Genomic DNA, 20,210 nt, shown 5'->3' on the forward strand with positions numbered 1-20,210 from the left:
CACAGTTTTAATGAATTGATGCATTTTTCTGAGAGCATGGATACCTCAAAAGAATTCATGGCCTCAGAAATTTCTCCTTTTGTTCATGAGCTTTTGCTTTTGATACCCACAGAAGAGACTATTTTAATAAAAAGAATCTTTGAGCCTGTTTTTTTCTGATAACACTTCAGAATTGCTGTCTGGGACTCTCAGCTTACCATTATGTCTTTTGGAGAGATGCCTGTTTTAAAGTGAGAGCATTGTACAGTCTACAGAAGAGTCACCAGGCTTTTAAGGGTGGTGTGCCAGACTGTATTTCTCATTCCCAAATTAGAGGTTAAGTGTGCTAGTAGAACTCAGCAGGAGCTAGGAGATGATGCTTCTCAAAAGCAAAATGCTGCCAGTTAGCAGATTGGCATCATCTTGCCTCTATGTGAGGCAGTGGCGTCCAGCTCCCAGGGAGTACAGAAACGAGTGGAAGCTGGAAGCAAGGTGATGCTGCCTCTCGTAGATACATCTTACAGGATGTTGTGATCCTTGGTGCTTGGCTTAAAATTGTGCCCGCATAATAAATTTTTTAGGTCTCCAGAATACTGAACCCTGCTCTACAACTTCAGTTATGAACATTTCCATTTTACAAATTAGTTTTTAAGGAAGAAGTCATCTCATGGGCTGCCTTTTCCAGCTTCCCCATCATGATCATTCTCACTTCCTGTCAGTAGTTTTTGTTCTTGTAAGCATAAAGTAATTTTACAACAGTATTAAGGAGACCATAGGAAATTAAACATTCAGACCCTAGGTGTGCCTAGGTTGTCCCTCCCTCTCTCTCCATTTTATATTTACATGATATTTTCTGCTCCTGGGTGTGGGATTTCTAGCATATTGGTGCCAAATTATGTCTCTCTGACTGCAGCTCCTGTTCCTCTAATTTCTCCAGGTCAATGGTTCTGTCCTCTGTGTTTCCTGCTCCTTCACATTTACTCTCTCATCTCTTGGTAAATTTGATAACTTCCACAAAGACAGCAAAACTCATCCAGTAGACAGAGCAGGTTATTGGGGAATTCAATTCCTGTCCCACAAAATGGGCAGGAAAACTTCAGGATTCACAGGCTGGATTAAGGCTGCTTGACTTGTAAAGCACCAAATGAAAGGACAGTTTAAACTTTGTAAAATAGTGTGATTAAATCTTGCTCCACTGACTCAAACTATACTTATGTGGTGGGTTGACCATGGATGGCTGCCAGATGCCCAAGCTGCTCTATCACTCCCCCACCTCAGCAGGACAGGGGGAGAAAATATGATGGAAAAGCTCATGGGTCGAGATAAGGACAGGGAGATCACTCAGAAATTACTGTCACGGGCAAAACAGACTCGATTTGGGGAAGATTAATTTAATTTATTGCCAATTAATTGTAACAGAGTAGGATAGTGAGAAATAAGAACAAAACTAAAAACACGTTTCCCCCACCCCTCCCTTCTTCCCAGGCTCAACTTCAATCGTGGCTCTTCTACCTCCTCCCGCTGATCATCGCAGGGGAATGGGGTTGTGGTCAGTTCATTCCATGTTGTCTCTGCCACTCCTTCCTCCTCACACTCTTCCCCTGCTCCAGCGTGGGGTCCCTCCCACGGGAGACAGTCCTCCATGAACTTCTCCTACGTGGGTCCTTCCCACAGGCTGCAGTTCTTCAAGAACTTCTCCAGCATGGGTCCTTTCCACAGGGTGCAGTCCTTCCGGAACAGACTGCTTCAGCATGGGTCCCCTGTGGGGCCACAGGTCCTGCCAGAAGACCTGCTCCTGTGTGGGCTCCTCTCCATGGGCCACAGTTCTTGCCAGGAACCTTCTCCAGCACAGGCTCTTCACAGGGTCACAGCCTCTTTTGGGTGCAACCACCTGCTCCAGCATGGGGTCCTCCACAGGCTGCAGAGTGCATATCTGCTCCACCGTTAACCTCCATGGGCTGCAAGGGGACAACCTGCGTGTCACCATGGTCTTCTCCACAGGCTGCAAGGGAATCTCTGCTCCGGCGCCTGGAACACCCCCTCCCCCTCCTTCTTCACTGACCTTCGTGTCTGCAGAGTTGTTTCTCTCACATATTCTCACTCCACTTTCTCACAGCTGCTGTTGTGCATAGTTTTTTACCCTTTCTTAAATATGTTATCACAGAGGTGCCATCAGCGTCACTGATTGGCTCAGCTTTGAGCAGCAGTGGGTCCATCTTGGAGCTGGCTGGCACTGGCTCTATTGGACATGGGGGAAGCTTCTGGCATCTTCTCACAGAAGCTACCTCTGTAGCCCTTCCACCACCAAAACCTTGCCACGTAAACCCAGTACAACCTGGTAGATGGAAACTGTTTTTATTAAGTAGAAGTTTATTAGAGTCAACTTACAAATGTGTGGGCTGCTGATTTTCCTTACACCGATGTGTGAAGACCTCTACCTTATAATGGTACCTGCCAGTACCAGTAAGGCATTCACTCATAAAATTGTGTGCACACATGCACACATAAACACAAATATATGCACCTGGAGTAGAGGATGTTCTTTTAGTAGTGTTAGGAAATTCTGCAGATGTTATTACCAAAATTTTCATCCTGGCTCTGGTTTTTGAAGACTAACCCTTCCATGCTCTTGCACTGGAAGAAAAAAAAGGCCTTTCATATCACTTATCCCCCTTGCAACTTGCTGACCAAGTAAAAGGTGGTACTAGCAGAAAAAAGTGGGAATGTCCCAGGACTCTTGTGCCATGCTTTTACAGGTGCAGTTTCAGCACTGGGGCGTTTCTGCCTATGACCTGAGTCCAAACACTTTTCATTTAAGGTCTTCAGCTGTATTTTGAGCACAATAGCTTTTCCCAAGAAATGGGTTACCAAATTGGACACTGACTAGGTTGATAGCAAGTTTTAGTTGTCAATGAAACAATTTTTTTTCCTTTCAAAATTGAACCCTTGGGGTCCTATTTAATTTTTTTGTAAGGCTGCCTTTTTCTTCGCCAAATAGCTTTTAGGAACAAGATCTTTAGCACATTTTCTAGACTGAAGTACTGTTGTTTTCTGTGAAATGCTGGGTTCGTAAATGTGCTGCATTGCAATGTGTTAGAGGAACTGGAATTCTTTCTTTGTATGTATTAGAGAATATTTTTTTCCTTTAGTTGGTGCACCTGGTACTTATTTTTATCGAAACAACAGAGATGATGATACTTTATATATTTGCAGAAGACATTAATTTTGAAGAAATATTTTCAATTCAATATTATCAATTGTTTACAAAAAACCTTAGTATGTAAAGGTCAATTTGGGTGCAAATTACTGCTAGTTATTTTTAAAGACCTGTCATTATTATTACTATGTACATTGATGTTTATTATTTTTAAATACTGCATTGCAGAATTTCTAACATCCAGGGGCATGTATTCAGCAGGACTACATTTTGTGCAGAACAAGAACCCCAAACCAAAATGGGATTTTGATTTGGCAAGAGTTCATAATGTGGGGAAGGAGAGCTGCAAGATATGAATAAAACACTTCATAAAGCCTGTCTTTTAAAACAACAACAAAAGTTTATTATTTTGTATCATTTTATCAGCATAGTAGCTAAGAACAACCAAAGGAAGAAAAAGAAGTTGAAATAGTTACACTTCCTGGATGTTTAGCCTGATCTTGTCTGGAGAATGTGGATTTCATAATACATTTAACTTGGCACACTGGGATTTTTTTCTCTGCTTGAATTTTTTTTTTTTTTAAATGAGAAGTTGTATTTTAGAGACATAACCTTATTTAAATACTACCCAGGAAAATTTGATATTTAATTTATTTTGCTGGAGAGAAGAGTCTCTCCAGGTACTATACTTTTATGAAACTCACAAAATGAAATTCATCAGTGTTTGAGAATTCAAGCTTGGATTGTGAACTGTGAGGTTTTTTGTCTTATATTGATGTAGGTTCTGCTATGCTCAGCACAACATGCACTAATAAAACCCCTCTGTGTATCTGGATTAAATTTATCTTTGAATTGCTAATTGTTTAAGGTTGACCAGCTAGATGTCCAACATCTGTCTTTATGTCATTTGTGATACACAAACGCACTCTGTTTAGAACCAAACAAACAAACTCCCTACATGTCCAAGCAATTAATTAATGCACAGAAAGTGATGTTTTATACCTTATGACGTTAACTTAACACTTACAGGAGTGGGTCTACCACTTACAGAGACCAGGTAGGTATTACATGGTAAGCTGCAAACAAATGAGGTATAAATGAGACTGTTAGCTTAATTGTTACTTAGGGGGATGTTCCATTGCTATGAGAGAATGTCATATAAGAAAAGGTGATGTAATTTGGCATAATCAAAGACAAGGTTAGTCCTTTGGTGAATCTTTCCATCTGAATGGTAGAGTGCTTCCAGATAGTGAGTGTTGATAATTAATGCAGACCATGCAGTTGCATGAATCTGAATTTAATTCATTTGCATGAAATGTGTAAATATAAATTAAGAAAACCCCAATTGCAATCCCCAAATATCAGCAATTCCCAGTTCCCATATATCAGTAATATAGGTTGCTGATCAGCTTCAGTTTTCATATCAATGCCTATTTAAGAGTACTAGTGCCACCAAAAATATGTTTTGATTCGTTTGGACACTACTTAACTTTGGCGTATTAAGAAAATATCAAGGTGAGGTTACATATTGTAAGTCCTCATCTAAAATTATGAATATGCTGAAGTAACTTGCCCAACTATTCATATATTTAAAATATCTTGCTGAATTGACACTTTAGCGCTTAATGATAATAGATTTATAAGGAACTTATTCTTTTTGTCCATTTTTGCTTATATATTGTGTTGTGCATTTAGCATTTATAACTAACTAGATGGGTTGGACTACATGACATCCAGAGGTCCCATCCCACTTCAAATATTCTGTGATTCGTATCTGTGAAACCATGACACTGTGGTTCACGGTATATAATGCTGCCCAAACAACACCTAGTACCACCAGGCAATCCAAGAAGAAACAACTGAGAGATCCCTAATAAACAAAAGGTACCATGCATTACAAAGGGTTTTAGTTGCAAGTATGCTACTTCTTTTCCTCTTTCAATCCAGTATGATGTTTTAATGCCTGCTCTGAGTCTTCAGCACCTCTTTCTTGGTAAGGCGGGACAGCATAGATGCTGAGCAACAAAGAGAAGCTGCATAAAAGTCGTTTCTAAAGCTGTGTTCATCCCACTCATTTTCTGATTTATTTATTTTTTTTTATGTCAGACTGAACTTTACTAGATCCGTTTTAATTTCAGATCCTTCTCAGTGACCTCTTTTGTTTTATTGTCTCTGTCTCATCAAATGTCTTTTGGGAGGGAAGAGCTATTTATTTACTTAGGTTAGGGGAATAAGAACAACTGTTAATTAAATCTTTTGTATAATTTTCAAACAGGGACGAAGAGGTTTAGGTTCAGTCTTTGTTTGGGCATCTGGAAATGGTGGAAGGAGTCGAGACCATTGCTCCTGTGATGGCTACACCAATAGCATCTACACTATTTCCATAAGCAGCACAGCTGAAAGTGGGAAGAAGCCATGGTATCTGGAAGAATGTGCATCCACACTAGCTACAACATACAGCAGCGGGGAATCCTACGACAGGAAAATAGTATGTTTTTTTTATTATTTCTATGTAGTTGGGTTTGTATTTTGTATAGTAACTTTTGGGGGAGGGAAAGAGATATTGCTTATTTACACTAATGAAGGGACTGCTTTAGAAAAAAATTCATATTTGGACAAGTTTAGTTTGCCCAGGTGTGTTACTAAGTTGGTATCACCATACCATCACAGTCCCAAAGCTAGTATTTGAAGCCAACATGGGTATCTCTGCATGTTGCTGTCTGATGCAATGTAGATATACCTAATTCATATTAGGTTTTTCCGCTCACCAAATTGCTGCCAGTTCTAAGTGATGCTTTCAAAGATCCTATTGCTACTACCAGCAAAACAGCTTTGTTTCTTGACCAAAATCTTGCAGCCTGTCAGTAGGCTTCAGAACATATCCTCCTTTCCTTTCTTTTTTAATCCAAGTCTCGTTAGTTTTCATACTTTACATACATGATTTTAGAAGTAGTTTTCCTGCCTACCTCTCTATTTTCTCAGGTTTATTTGGATCCAGTATTATTCATATTGCTGCCTGTTCCTGGTAGCTGATATTTTGTAAGCAAGGTTAACCTCATCTTTCCTGTATTGTTTCTCATCTCATTCCTAAACAATCTGCATCTGTTTTCCATTATGTTCTCATTTTGGCTGGAAAGTCAGGAATTGTTATTAATTCTGTTTGATAATCTATTGATACCATTAGTATTTGTATGCTATGGTATATCTGCTTTTGCAAATTGAGTGGATTTAATATGCTTTTCAATAGTCAATATACAATTCCTTTTAGCCTTTTACACTCTTGTATTAGGATTAACCAGGTTTGTTGATCATGGTCTTCTTCCAAGTTTATTTATTCTGGTCTATAACTTGAAGATCTTCATTTATTCCTGATCAGAAAACTTAGGTTTGGGGTTTTTGTTTTTGGTTTGGTTTTTTTGTTTGTTTTTTTTTCTCCAAATGTTGTCTTCTTAAGCACGGGTTTGATATTAGTTTCTTTCTGGTCCATAGTAGATACCTCCTTTTCTGTGAGAGACAAGTTAAAAATACTTGCAGCTATTTTTTTTAATAGTCTGCTTTGCTTTCAGGATTCTGGGATGCTGGTCATCCCTTCTTGGAACCTTCCTTATTTTCATATGATCTAATTTTTGTTTTAAACTTGTTCTGAAGTACCTCTTTTTTCCAGTAATTTTTCTCCACAGAAACCTTATCTCTTTATCTCTCCTGGCATGTTTCTTGTTCTCCCTAGTAAATAATAACAAAGAAAATAAATTACTCCATTTCCTAGCGGTCCTCACTTCTGTGATTAAATTTCTTGGCTTCTATGACCATGGATCTACCTTTGAGAAGCTAGGTCTGCTGGGAGCTGATGAGATTCACCTGACCAAGTGGGGCAAGAGGGTTTTTGCCAACAAACTGGCCAGACTTATAAGGAGAGCTTTAAACTAGACTCAGTGGGGGGAGGAGATGGAGTTTTAAGCAACAGAGAAGAGCCACAGGCTGCTGATGTATTAGGAACCATCAGGGAAACACCTGTGAAAAGCTTCAAAGGAATTAGGAGATGTTACTCTAAAAAGGTGACACAGTCAATAGCCCAACTGAAGTGCCTCTATACCAATGCACACAGTATGGGTAACAAACAAGAGGAGTTGGAAGCCACTGTGCAGCTAAGAAAGCTATGATCTAATCACTATCACTGAAACTTGCTGGGATGAATCACACAACTGGAGCACTGCAATCAATGGCTATAAACTGTTAAGAAGGGACAGGCAAGGAAGGAGAGGTGGGCGGGTTGCCCTCTATGTAAAAAAATGGATTGACTGCACACAGCTGTCTTTGAAAAACAGCAATGAACAGGTTGAGAGCTTGTGGCTAAAAATTCGGGGCCGTGTGCAAAGAGTTGCAGTCAATTCTATATAAGGCATATTTTCTTCTTAACCCTCTCCCATTTTATGGGCTTTGGGCACCTGAACTGGACACACCATTGCAGTAGTGATGACATCAGTGTCAGATACACAGGGTAATGTGTATCTGTGAGTGCCAGCTCAGTTCTCCTCTCTTTATACATTAAAGCTGAATGAGATGTTAGCCTCACTGTCATGTTATGTGTTCATCATTGTGTGACTGCCAAATCACATTCAGAGCTCTTTCTAGTCTTTTTCAGAGTTGTTGCTCTGACGATAGATAAAAGAGTAGGTATGGTCTCTTTAGTGGGCCATTTACGATTGGCAGTACTGATTTGGTACTCAATACAGACCTACACTCATCATCACTTTCTCTTTTGCCAACGTTTCTACAAGTACAAAATTTATCACAAGTTGCTGGTGTTTTCTTCCAGGCTTTTGATAAAATCTTTAAATAATATTAAGGCCAAGAACTAAACTTAGGGACATGGTTTTGTGGATCCTTACAGGATCTGCTGGACATGAGCTCAAAGTTCTTTCAGAGAAAGAGAGAGAGAGAGAGCACCAGTCCAAATTGCATCAAATAGATGCTAATGTGGTACATTGAAATATCCTTTACAGACAACTTTAACATTATGTTTGTGATTGACACCCAGATCCTAATGAAGCAGGAATTAACACAGAAACAAATGCATAACACAAAATATTATATAGGAGCTTCTTAAACTGTTGAGTAAAAATGCTAAAGCTTTTCCTGAAATAAACACAGAATTGTTTAGGTTGTAAGGGACCTCATGAGATCATCTAGTCCACCCACCCCCCTCCCCTGCTCAAGCAGAGTCAGCTAGAGCAGGTTGCTCAGGACCATGTCCAGACGGCTTTTGAATATCTCCACAGATGGAGACTCTACAACCTCTCTGGGCAACCTGTTCCAGTGTTTGACCAGCCTCACAGTAAAAATTGTTTTCTTGTGTTCAGATGGAATTTCGTGGTTTTTAATTTGTGCCCATTGCCTCTTGTCCTGTCAGTGGGCACTACGAGAAGAGTCTGGCTCCCTCATCTTCATTCCCTCCCGTCAGGTATTTATACACATTGATAAGATCCCCTGAGCCTTCTCTTCTCCAGACTGAAGAGTACCAGTTCTCTCAGCCTCTCCCTGTATGAAAGATGCTCCAGTCCCTTAATCATCTTAGTGGCCCTGCACTGGACTTTCTCCAGTAAGTCTACATCTTTCTTGGACTAGGGAACACAGTATAGATAATTGAGAGTGACAATGACATTGCAATGACAGTGACAATGACATTGCAATGACATCCCTTTCCCATCTTCCCTCCCAAAGGCAAAACACTCTCTATGTTTGGGATGAAGAGACAGTGGATTTATAAAGTTCATAGTAGTGTTCTAAGCAACATCATGCAAAGCTATCAGACTTTTTTCCACTCCCCCATTGTTGCGGAATAACCAGAATGCAATTTTGATCAAGTCAGAACAGAAGCAGTTTATTACTATAACTGTAGGAGAGAACACAGAGCAGCAGAGGGACAGACTGCTAATAAGGACTCTGCCCAAATGAGGCAGTAACAGAGTTTATATACCTTTGGGTTATACTACTTTCCTGGTGTCACCGGCAGAACTTTGGGTTTTTTGATCATGGGTCGGTCAACACGACCCCAGGCCTGCTGGCGACAGATGGGGTACACCTGTCTCAAAGGGGGAAAAGGATCTTTGCACAGGAGTTAGCAGGGCTCATTGAAAGAGATTTAAACTAGATTTGAAGGGGGAAAGGGATAAAACCAGGCTCGCTAGAGATAAGCCTGTGGGCGGCACGCCAATGTTTGAGGGACGGTGTGCTAGTGAGGTCCTTCGGTCTGCCATCTCAGTGGAGGTAGGGGATGGAGATCCATGCAGCAGCAAAGACGGAAGGGTTATGGATGCGTTAGAAATCACGGAAGCGCCTGAGAATGGTCACGTAGGAATTCGGGCTTCTCCCCCAAAAAAGGTGGCAGGATCAATAGCCCAACTGAAGTGCATCTACACCAATGCACGCAGCATGGGCAACAAACAGGAGGAGCTGGAAGCCATTGTGCAACAGGAAACCTATGATATAGTTGCAATCACAGAAACATGGTGGGATGACTCACACAAGTGGAGTGCTGCAATGGATGGCTATAAACTCTTCAGGAGGGATGGGCAAGGAAGGAGAGGCAGCGGGGTAGCCTTGTATGTTAGGGAGTGTTTTGATTGTCTAGAGCTTAATGATGGTGATGAAAGGGTTGAGTGTTTATGGGTAAGAATCAGGGGGAAGGCCAACAAGGCAGATATCATGGTGGGAGTCTGTTATAGATCACCCAACCAGGATGAAGAGGCAGACGAAATATTCCATAACCAGCTGGGAGAAGTCTCACAATTGCTAGCCCTTGTTCTCATGGGGGACTTCAACTTACCGGGTGTCTGCTGCAAATACAATACAGCGGAGAAGAAACAGTCCAGGAGGTTCCTGGAGTGTGTGGAAGATAACTTCCTGACACAGTTGGTGAGCGAGCCAACTAGGGAAGGCGCCCCGCTGGATCTGTTGTTTGCAAACAGAGAAGGACTTGTGGGTGATGTGATGGTTGGAGGCCGTCTTAAGCATAGCGATCACAAAATGATAGATTTTTCAATTCTTGGAGAAGTAAGGAGGGGGTCAGCAGAACTGCTACCTTGGACTTCCGGAGGGCAGACTTTCGCCTGTTTAGGGGCCTGGTTGACAGAGTCCCCTGGGAGGCAGTCCTGAAGGGCAAAGGAGTCCAGGAAGGTGTCACGGAGGTACACTAAAACTAACTCAAACGAGGGACAAGCTCACATTTATTTCACAAAACAGCCAAAACCACACAACAGAAACCAATGAGAAACAGGGGTAAAACGAAACCAATCAACACTCCGATAACATTTAACATATGACAGGTTCGAGGTGTCAGTCAGGGTATTGTTACTACACGACAATACACACACAAAAATGATGATCCAAAGTGCACGCACGTGCTCACTCACAAAGGGAAACTCTCTCTCCCTCGTGGGTACCCAGAAGATATAATCGCTCACCCGGTGGGGGTGGGGTGGGGTGGGGTGAGGGCTCACTCGAGGATATATCCAGAAGAAATCACTCACCAAAGGAGGTGAGGGCACTCAATCCCGGGAAGTTTCCTCAGGCGGCGTCCCAACCCAAGGGGAGAGGTCCCGAACACAGGCCCGCTGCTCCGAGAAGACCACACTCAAAGGGGTCTCCGGCGGCACCCCATTTATACCCTGGGTCAGATCTGAGCTGTGGTCATAACTGGTCATGATCTAGAAGCTTCTCCAAGCCAAGGCGCCTCACTGGCTGTGGACCCTGTCTGGTGACCAAGGGGTCCCGCCTCTCCTGCTCCCCTGCCGAGGTGTGTACGTGCCAGGGGGCACGGCAGAGCACAAAAGGCGCGAAAATGAGGCGCGAAAAGCCGGTGATCGCCATGCCAAAAGCCCCGATTTTTACCAGAGGGGTGGTGTGAAGGGTACCTGTCACAGAAGGCTGGACATTATTCAAGAAGGAAATCTTAAAGGCGCAGGAGCAGGCCGTCCCCATGTGCCGAAAGACGAGCCGGCGGGGAAGAAGACCGGCCTTGTTATCCCACAAGTGTGAGGTCGTTTACCCGGTGTGCGAGACGCCAATATACACACAGGGCAGAGGTATTTCATTTCATGTCTGCGCAGAGATGGGTGCTAGGTGGTAGCTCCACAAAGCTAGCACAAAGTTTGGTCATGCAGGTACAGTATTTATACAGTCCAGTTATGCATATGCATAAGCAATTACACAAAGCAGTTTTCTATTGGTCTACATTTCTCTTATTTCAACTTAAAGCTACAGTGCTACTTTAATATTCTGCGCATGCTCAAAGGTGAGGGGTCTCTGCTTGGGCCGGGGTCTCCAGCTCGAGGGGTGTGACTTTTAGTATTATAATGAGGAGAGTTCGCGTGAGGGTGCTTCTTATCACACTTCTACTAGTTGTTTCAGATGGTTCCCAAAACATCTTAATTAGCTTACATATTTCTCCAGGATGTGCTTTACTCCCAAGGACAGTAATTCTTGTTCAGACGTTCCGCTTTCCAGCCTGACTCCTCCTTATCAGCTTTACGTAAGCCCTGGCCTTCCACCAGCTCCTGTTAGACTACAGCCTGGCTGAACAGAGAGCTTTGGCTGGAACTCAGGAAAAAAAGGAGAGTTTATGACCTTTGGAAGAAGGGGCAGGTAACTCAAGAGGACTACAAGGATGTTGTGAGGTTATGCAGGGAGAAAATTAGAAGGGCCAAAGCCCAACTAGAACTTAATGTGGCTACTGCCGTAAAAGACAATAAAAAATGTTTCTATAAATACAAAAGGAGAGCTACGGAGAATCTCTGTCCGTTATTGGATGCAGGGGAAAACACCAAGTTGGGCAGGAGTGTTGATCTGCTTGAGGGGAGGAAGGCTCTACAGAGCGATCTGGACAGGCTGGATCGATGGGCCGAGGCCAATTGTATGAGACTCAACAAGGCCAAGTGCCGGGTCCTGCACTTGGGTCACAATAACCCCATGCAACGCTACAGGCTTGGGGAAGAGCGGCTGGAAAGCTGCCCAGAAAGGACCTGGGGGTGTTGGTCGACAGCCGGCTGAATATGAGCTGGCAGTGTGCCCAGGTGGCCAAGAAAGCCAACAGCATCCTGGCTTGTATCAGAAATAGCGTGGCCAGCAGGACTAGGGAAGTGATCGTGCCCCTGTACTCGGCACTGGTGAGGCCGCACCTCGAATACTGTGTTCAGTTTTGGGCCCCTCACTACAAGAGAGACATTGAGGTGCTGGAGAGTGTCCAGAGAAGGGCAACGAAGCTGGTGAAGGGTCTAGAGCACAAGTTTTATGAGGAGCGGCTGAGGGAACTGGGGTTGTTTGCTCTGGAGAACAGGAGGCTCAGGAGAGACCCTATCGCTGTCTACAACTACCTGAAAGGAGGTTGTAGCGAGGTGGAGTATCGGTCTCTTTTCCCAAGTAACAAGTGATAGGACAAGAGGAAATGGCCTCAACTTGGGCCAGGGGAGGTTTAGATTGGATATTAGGAAAAATTTCTTCACCGAAAGGGATGTCAAGCATTGGAACAGGCTGCCCAGGGAAGTGGTTGAGTCACCATCCCTGGAGGTATTTAAAAGACATGTAGATGTGGCGCTTAGGGACATGGTTTAGTGGTGGTCTTGGTAGTGTTAGGTTTACGGTTAGACTTGATGATCTTAAGGGTCTTTTCCAACCTAAACGTTTCTATGATTCTATGATTCTACTCCTTCTTCATCGAACTGTGTCAGGTAAGGAGGATATGGTAAACAACAACAGCGACTGGAATTCTTCAGATAAGGAGGCTCTAGACAGTCAGATATAAGGGAGCCTTAGGCAGTACATCCTTTCACAAATAATTCACTCCTTTGTTAATTAAATTGTGCAAAACCATTAGCTGCAACTGTTTCTTAACTAATGAGGCCTACAAAGGCCTATGAGACCTTAACTACTTTGCTTCCATGCCACCTATTCCACACTTATTCTCTAGCTGCTGGTTTTGGCATATGCAATAAAAGTTGTCATTTCTGGAACGTACATTTTGTTTTACAATCGTGGCACTTGATGGGGAAAGTAGGACTGATGACCTACTATCTTTATCTTTTTACTGGCCGATTTTTTCAGCCAGTAAAACTCCAACATCTGTTTCTGTAATAAAAAGTCAGCAAGAACAATGTAAATCATTTTTCACCTTAATTTTTCCAGTACTTTAAAAGGCTGATCACCTACACTCATGGTTCTGGTCCTGAAATAGATCATAGTAGCTGAATTGATGCTATGGAACAAGATTAATATCTACAACCGTCCAAAGGCCAATAGAGCGTGCAATAAATGAAGAATCTCTTGGCTTTCCGTCCCTCTCAGGTAGCCAGATTGTACAGGGTGGGGTTTGTGAAAGCACTGGGTATAACTTGGCAGAACAAAACAAATGCTTTCAGTTTAAGAAGACAACATGTTAATGGTCTGGTAGTATTATTTGAGGTATTCCTCATGTGGGAATTACAATCTTCAGCTAGAGGGCCTGTGTAAAGACGGAAATCCCATCATAATCTGTCACGATTTAAAATGCAGTTATCATTCGCTGCTGTAATCTAAAATATTTTTGTGGAAGCAAAAAAAAAAATGCAAAGAATAGCTATTGGCCTCAATGAGTGCTTAACTCAGTTGACACATTTGTTCTGCTCCTACAAGGAACTGCCTACAGCATTCCCCCCATTCCAGCAGGGGTTTGATTTGGCCCCCCACAAGATGCATTTTGTATTGAGCAGTAACTAATATGCAGGCAAAAGAGACAGCAAAGGCCTGGTCCTAGGAGAGCACTGCAATGCTGTTTGGTATCTGAACTTCAAAACGTTCCAGTTAAAACTTACCTATCTCTTTTCCTTTTAACTGTTTCCTCCAGCTCCTTCCTCCACAGCTTTGAGCTAGCCAAGAGCATCCTCCAGTTGTTTTAACCTGTAACATCACTCTGCAGAACATGGAAGTGTTGACACACTTATAAAGCAGTAGTTCAATAAAGCAGTTGATTTTTACATTGCTTACATGCCTCGGTACTTAGCAATTTAACCCGGCACCATCCCAGCTCACACGCTGCAATCACAAACTGCTTTGTTGGAGCAGTCTAAAGTAGCATAAAGTAGACTTATAACTGCAGCATCAGGGCAACTGCCTACTTCTGCCACCTCATGACAGGAGTAGCAACCTCTTATCTCACCACAGCCAGTTTGCTAAAGCCCTTCAATTGCTGAGATGTAAAATTTGGCCATTACATCTCATGTCATAAGTGATTCCTTTTGGTTATTTTTAATTCAGGGCCCAGTTTGCTGCTTGGCCCCACAAGAAGCTGTATGGTACAACTGGGGAGGGGTGGAAGGGAGAATTGGAATCACTTAAAAAGATCTCAAAGAAAAAAAATCTCCCCTCAAGGACTGCTGAGGTACAGGCATGTGTGGTGGGTTGACCTTGGCCGGCTGTCAGACCACCACCCAGCTGTTCGCTCACTCCCACTCCTCAACAGGACAGAGGAGAATATGAGATTAAAAAAAACCCTTGTGGGTCAAGATAATGACAGTTTAATAAGAAAAGCAAAAGCTGCACATGCAAGCAAAGCAAAAAATAGGAATTCATTCACTACTTCACATCAACAGGCAGATGTCCAGCCACTTCCTGGGAAGCAGGGCTTCAGTACATGTAGCTCTTGCTCCGGAAGACAAATGCCATAATAACGAATGCCCCCTCCTCCTTTCTCTTAGCTTTTATTGCTGAGCACGACCTCATATGGTATGGAATATCTCTTTGGTCACTTTGGGTCAGCTCTCCCGGCTGTGTCCCCTCCCAACTTCTTGCCCAACCCCAGCCTACTGGCCTTTGGGGAGTGAGGGGTGATGTTGGAGAGACAGCCTTGATGCTGTGGGAGCACTGCTCAGCAGTAGCCAAAACACTGGTGTGTTATCAACACCATTCTAGCTACAAATATGAAGCACAACACTATGAGGGCTGCTATGGGGAAAGTTAACTCCATCCCAGCCAGACCCAATGCAATCTCCACCCCTTATTCCATACCATTTGCATCATGCTCAGGTCCTACATAATTTAATACATTTATATATCTTCTAACCGTCCCATTGTATTTAATTCTCATTACTGAAATCCCTTCTTAACAAGACTTACAACTTATACTACATACTTAAACCATCTTTATACCCAACATACAGATTTATACATTCTCATTAACTACTATCCCCTGTCCCTTAACAGACAGATAGATATTATTTTCCCATTCCACGGGCTTCCTCCACTCCCCCAACTGTTCATAAGAACAGGCTATGACTTGGGCCCCATCTGTCAAGGTGGGTGCTCAGGACAGGAGAAGCAGCGTGTTCGATTGTTGAGCGCCAACATCGGCTTGGTTTGGGTCATCGTTGCACTCGCCCGGTTCCTTGCAAAGCTCACTCTTCATCGGTTCAGGTAGTTCCTGCTACATTACTTCCTACAACATACAACTCACATCACGGATTATTTTTCCCCCAAGGTTAAATCTCCTTGAGGCACACACTGGATCTCCCCATCCTTCTGCATTACCCACCAAGTACACCCGGGTCCTTGAGTGAAAACAATCCCATGAATCGGTTTGCCTTTTCCCAAGGGAGGAGCAATCCACACTGCCTTCCCCAGCCACTTCCCTATGTGCACTACGGGGACCTTATCTCCTCCCACGGTATGTAGGGGCTTTGTTTGGGCAGGACCAGGACGGTTAGCAGATCCTCTGGTGTTAACCAGCCAAGTGGATTGTGTTAAATTTATATCCCAGTGCTTCCATGCCCCAGTGCCCAATGCTCTCAACATAGTCTTTAACAGTCCATTATATCTCTCAAACATTCCGGAGGCTTGTGGGTGATAGGGGATGTGATACACACAGTCAATGCCATGTTTCTTGGCCCAGGTGCTTATGAGGTTATTTTGGAAATGAGTCCCGTTGTCTGATTCAATTCTTTCTGGGGTACCATGTTGCCACAAAATTTGCCTTTCAAGGCCTAAGATGGTGTTTCGGGCAGTGGCATGGTTTACAGGGTATGTTTCTAGCCACCCGGTAGTTGCTTCCGCCATGGTGAGTATGTAGCGCTTGCCTAGGCGTGTTCATGGCAGTGGTCCAATATAGTCAATTTGCCAGGCCTCACCGTATCGAAAACCCAGCCACCGCCCTCTATTCCAGGGAGACTTTACTTGCATGGCTCGCTTGATTGTGGCACATGTTTCACATTCATGAGTGACCTGCGTGATGGCCTCCATGGTCAGGTCCACCCCTCGATCACAAGCCCATCTGTATGTTGCATCTCTTCCTACATGTCCCGATGTTTCGTGGGCCCATCGAGCTACAAATAGCTCACCCTTACGCTCCCAGTTCAGGTCCACCAGAGCCACTTCAATTCTGACAGCCTTGTCTACCTGTTTTAATTGTTTCGATGTTCTTCAGCGGCGCAGCTTTTGGGCATGTGAGCATCTACATGATGTACCTTTAGAGCCATGTTTTCTACCCGGGCAGCGATGTCTTGCCAACATGCAGCAGCCCAGATGGGTTTACCCCTGCGCTGCCAATTGGTCTTCTTCCACTGCTGTAGCCACCCCACAGGGCATTTGCCACCATCCAGGAGTCAGTATTGAGATAGAGTACTGGCCACTTTTCTCGTTCAGCAATCTCTAGGGCTAGTTGGATGGCTTTCACTTCTGCGAACTGACTTGACTCACCTTCTCCTTCAGTGGCTTCAACGACTTGTCATGTGGGACTCCACACAGCAGCTTTCCACTTCCGATGGTTTCCTACAAAATGACAGGATCCATCAGTAAACAGAGAATAATGCCTCTCATCTTCTGATAACTCATTATATGGTGGTGCCTCTTGGGCACGAGCCACCTCCTCAGGCAATGCTCTGAAATCTCTGCCTTCTGGCCAGTCCATGATCTCTTCCAGGATTCCTGGGCGGTTGGGGTTTCCCCATTCGAGCCCATTGCATGATCAGCGCTACCCACTTACTCCATGTAGCGCTGGTTGCATGATGTGTAGAGGGGATGTTTCCTTTGAACATCCAGTGCATCACAGGCAATCAGTGCCAAGAGGAGACATGCTTCTGTACCAACAACTTCTGAAGTGTCTCAAACCCCCTCATATGCTGGTAGTATCTCTTTTTCAGTCAGGGTGTAGTGGGCTTCTGATTCTCAATACCCCCGGCTCCAAAACCCTAGAGGTCAGCCTCAGGTTTCTCCAGGTGTTTTCTGCTAGAAGCTCCAGGTGAGACCATGCTCCCTGGCTGCAGTGTAGAGCACTTATTTTTCACAGCTGGTCCTGTCCAGACACGTCCAAGAGCTACCGCATGAGCCATCTCCTGTTTTATCTTCTCAAAGGTTTGCTGTTGCTCATGGCCCCACTCAAAATAGTTCTTCTTTTGGGTTACTCAATAGAGAGGGCTCACAAGCTGACTATAATCTGGAATATGCATTCTTCAGAATCCCACAAGGCCTAGGAATGTTTGTGCTTCTTTCTTGTTAGCTGGTGGAGACATAGTTGCCATCTTATTGATCACATCCATAGGGACATGACAACATCCATCCTGCTATTTTACTCCCAAGAACTGGATCTCCTGTGCAGGTCCCTTGACCTTGCTTCTTTTTATGGTGAAACCAGCTTTCAGAAGAATCTGGATTATTCTTCTTCCCTTCTCAAACAGTTCTTCTGCTTTGTTTCCCCACACAATGATGTCATCAATGTATTGTAGATGTTCAGGGGCATCACCCCATTCCAATGCAGTCTGGATTAGTCCATGGCAAATGGTAGGACTGTGCTTCCATCCCTGGGGCAGTCGATTCCAGGTGCATTGGGCACTCCTCCACGTGAAAGCAAACTGTGGCCTGCATTCTGCTGCCAAAGGAATTGAAAAAATGCATTGGCAATGGCAATTGTAGAATACCACTTGGCTGCCTTTGACTCCAGTTCATATTGCAGTTCTAGCATGTCTGGTACAGCAGCACTTGGTGGCGTGACTTCATTCAGGCCATGATAGTCTACTGTAAACCTCCACTCTCCGTTAGACTTGGCACTGGTCATATGGGACTATTAAAAGGTGAGCAAGTCTTGCTGATCACTCCTTGGCTTTCCAATTGATGAACCAGCTCATGGATGGGAGCCAGGGAGTCTCGGTTGGTGCAATAATATCATTGGTGCGCCATCACGGTAGCAATCGGCACCTGCTGTTCTTCGACACGCAGCAACTCCACAAAAGAGGGATCCTCCAAGAGGCCAGGCAAGGTAGACAGCTGTTTAATCTTCTCTATATCCACAGAAGCTACACCAAAGTTCCACTGGTACCCTTTTGGGTCCTTGAAGTACCCTCTCCTGAAGTAGCCTATGCCAAGGGACCTCCGGGCCAGTCACAATAGGGTGTTTTTGCCACTTGCCCACTGTTAAACTCACCTCAGCCTCCAATACTCAATTGTTGGGATCCTCCTGTCACTCCAGAAATCCAGATGGGTCCTGTCCCCTTGTACTCTCATGGCATTAGGTTACACTGTGCACCGGTGCCCACCAGAGCCTTATGCTCCTGTGGGTCTGATATGCCAGGCCATTGAATCCACACAGTCCAGTAAACCCGGTTGTCCCTTTCCTCCTCCTGGCCGAAGGCAGGGACCCTCTATTCCTCTTCCTGGTCAGAGTATTCACTCTCTGACCCTTGCAGTGCCAGACCAGAAGTCCCCTTACCAGGATCAAGGGAGGTGATCTCAGTCCTTCTTCTGTGTCTGGGAGATCGCTGATTGCCTTCTTGTGTCTCTACAGCAACTAAGCTGACAGCCTTCTTGGGTGGCCCCTTCTTAGCAGGTCTCTTCCCCCTCAGTTTGCATACACGGGCTTCCAGCTTACCATCCCACTTCCTCATGTCCTCCCCCTGGCCACGCAGGAAGAACCAGAGAGTGACATGCGGTATGCACCTGGGGCTCCCTTTCCCTCTGACTGGAGCAGGAGGGGACTGACTCTGTGGGGTGCCCCTGACAGCCGAGGCACTGGCCCATGGGGATGAGGAGGGACAGAGATTTTCTTCAAAGATTTGGAGCCAGGAAGATGCTCTCGCCACAGTTGGTGTATCTGTATCCAGGCAATACATTGTTGCCAACCTGTTTGTTAGAATATGATGCTGGGGTGTTGTGGACCACCTTCCTCCACATGGCCCATATACACAGATCTTTGGAGACCTCATCGTTGCCATCGATGCCATCGATGACCATCTACGGCCATCACCGTAGATGACTTCCAGCACTGCTAATTCCTCAGGTACTGAATGCCTTCCTCAGCAGCAGTCCGCTTTCCCTGGTAATTCACAAGATCTTCCTTGAATGGATATCTTGCCCTCGCACTTGATGGGAGCCGTTTGCAGAGACTGCAAATTGCTGCCTCTTTTCCAATTCCTCTGTCAATTCCCCAGTTTCTAGCAAGGGATCTCAGCTTTTGGGCTTATTTACTGTCCAGTTGCTGACTATTGGCCCTGCTATCCCAGCACTGGAGCAGCCAGGCAGCACCTGGCTGGAAGCTGTAATCTTTCCGCATGTCTCGAAGTTCTTTTGAGGTCAGGGACTGGGTAGTTTCCACCTCTTGTCTGATTTCTCTCACTCCTTCCTCCCATTTCTTTGCCGAAGTACCAGCTTCCTGATCAGACCCTTCCTCCTCCTCCTCCTCCCTGACTAATCAATGATATGGACCCATTGACCTCCTTGTCCACTGTTTCTTTTTCACTACTGGGGCAATTACTGTAGTTGGGGTTTCGGTCCCTATCTCAACCATGGTGTCCTCAGATGCGGTTTGGGTCCCTGTCTCAATTATCGTGTTCTTAGATGTAGTTTGTATCCCGGTCTCATTCATGGCATTCTCAGAGATGTTTTGGGTCCCTGCCTTAACCACAGTCCTCTGATAGTACTGAACCGTGGCTCGATAGGCACAGGCCAAGCCTCAGTACAGTGCTAGAAGCTGCTGGTTTTCATTGGGGTAGGCAAGGCACCCTTCTATCCGGTGGCGTGTCAGTTTACCAGGATTACTTGCCTGTTCAGGTGTAAAATCCCA

General features: G+C 44.5%; 1 protein-coding gene across 3 annotated transcripts in view; it reads left to right on the forward strand.

Annotated features, from left to right (window-relative positions):
- Positions 1-20,210, forward strand: part of LOC140650981 (proprotein convertase subtilisin/kexin type 5-like) — a 262,110-nt gene that overhangs the window by 172,024 nt on the left and 69,876 nt on the right. For all 3 annotated transcript variants that reach the window (XM_072859926.1, XM_072859927.1, XM_072859928.1), the window contains one exon: positions 5,412-5,624. In XM_072859926.1, coding sequence (XP_072716027.1) covers positions 5,412-5,624 — 213 coding nt within the window. The remainder of the gene's footprint in view (positions 1-5,411; positions 5,625-20,210) is intronic.

Source organism: Ciconia boyciana, chromosome 4, assembly GCF_034638445.1.
Source record: "Ciconia boyciana chromosome 4, ASM3463844v1, whole genome shotgun sequence".
In the NCBI taxonomy this organism is placed as follows: domain Eukaryota; kingdom Metazoa; phylum Chordata; class Aves; order Ciconiiformes; family Ciconiidae; genus Ciconia; species Ciconia boyciana.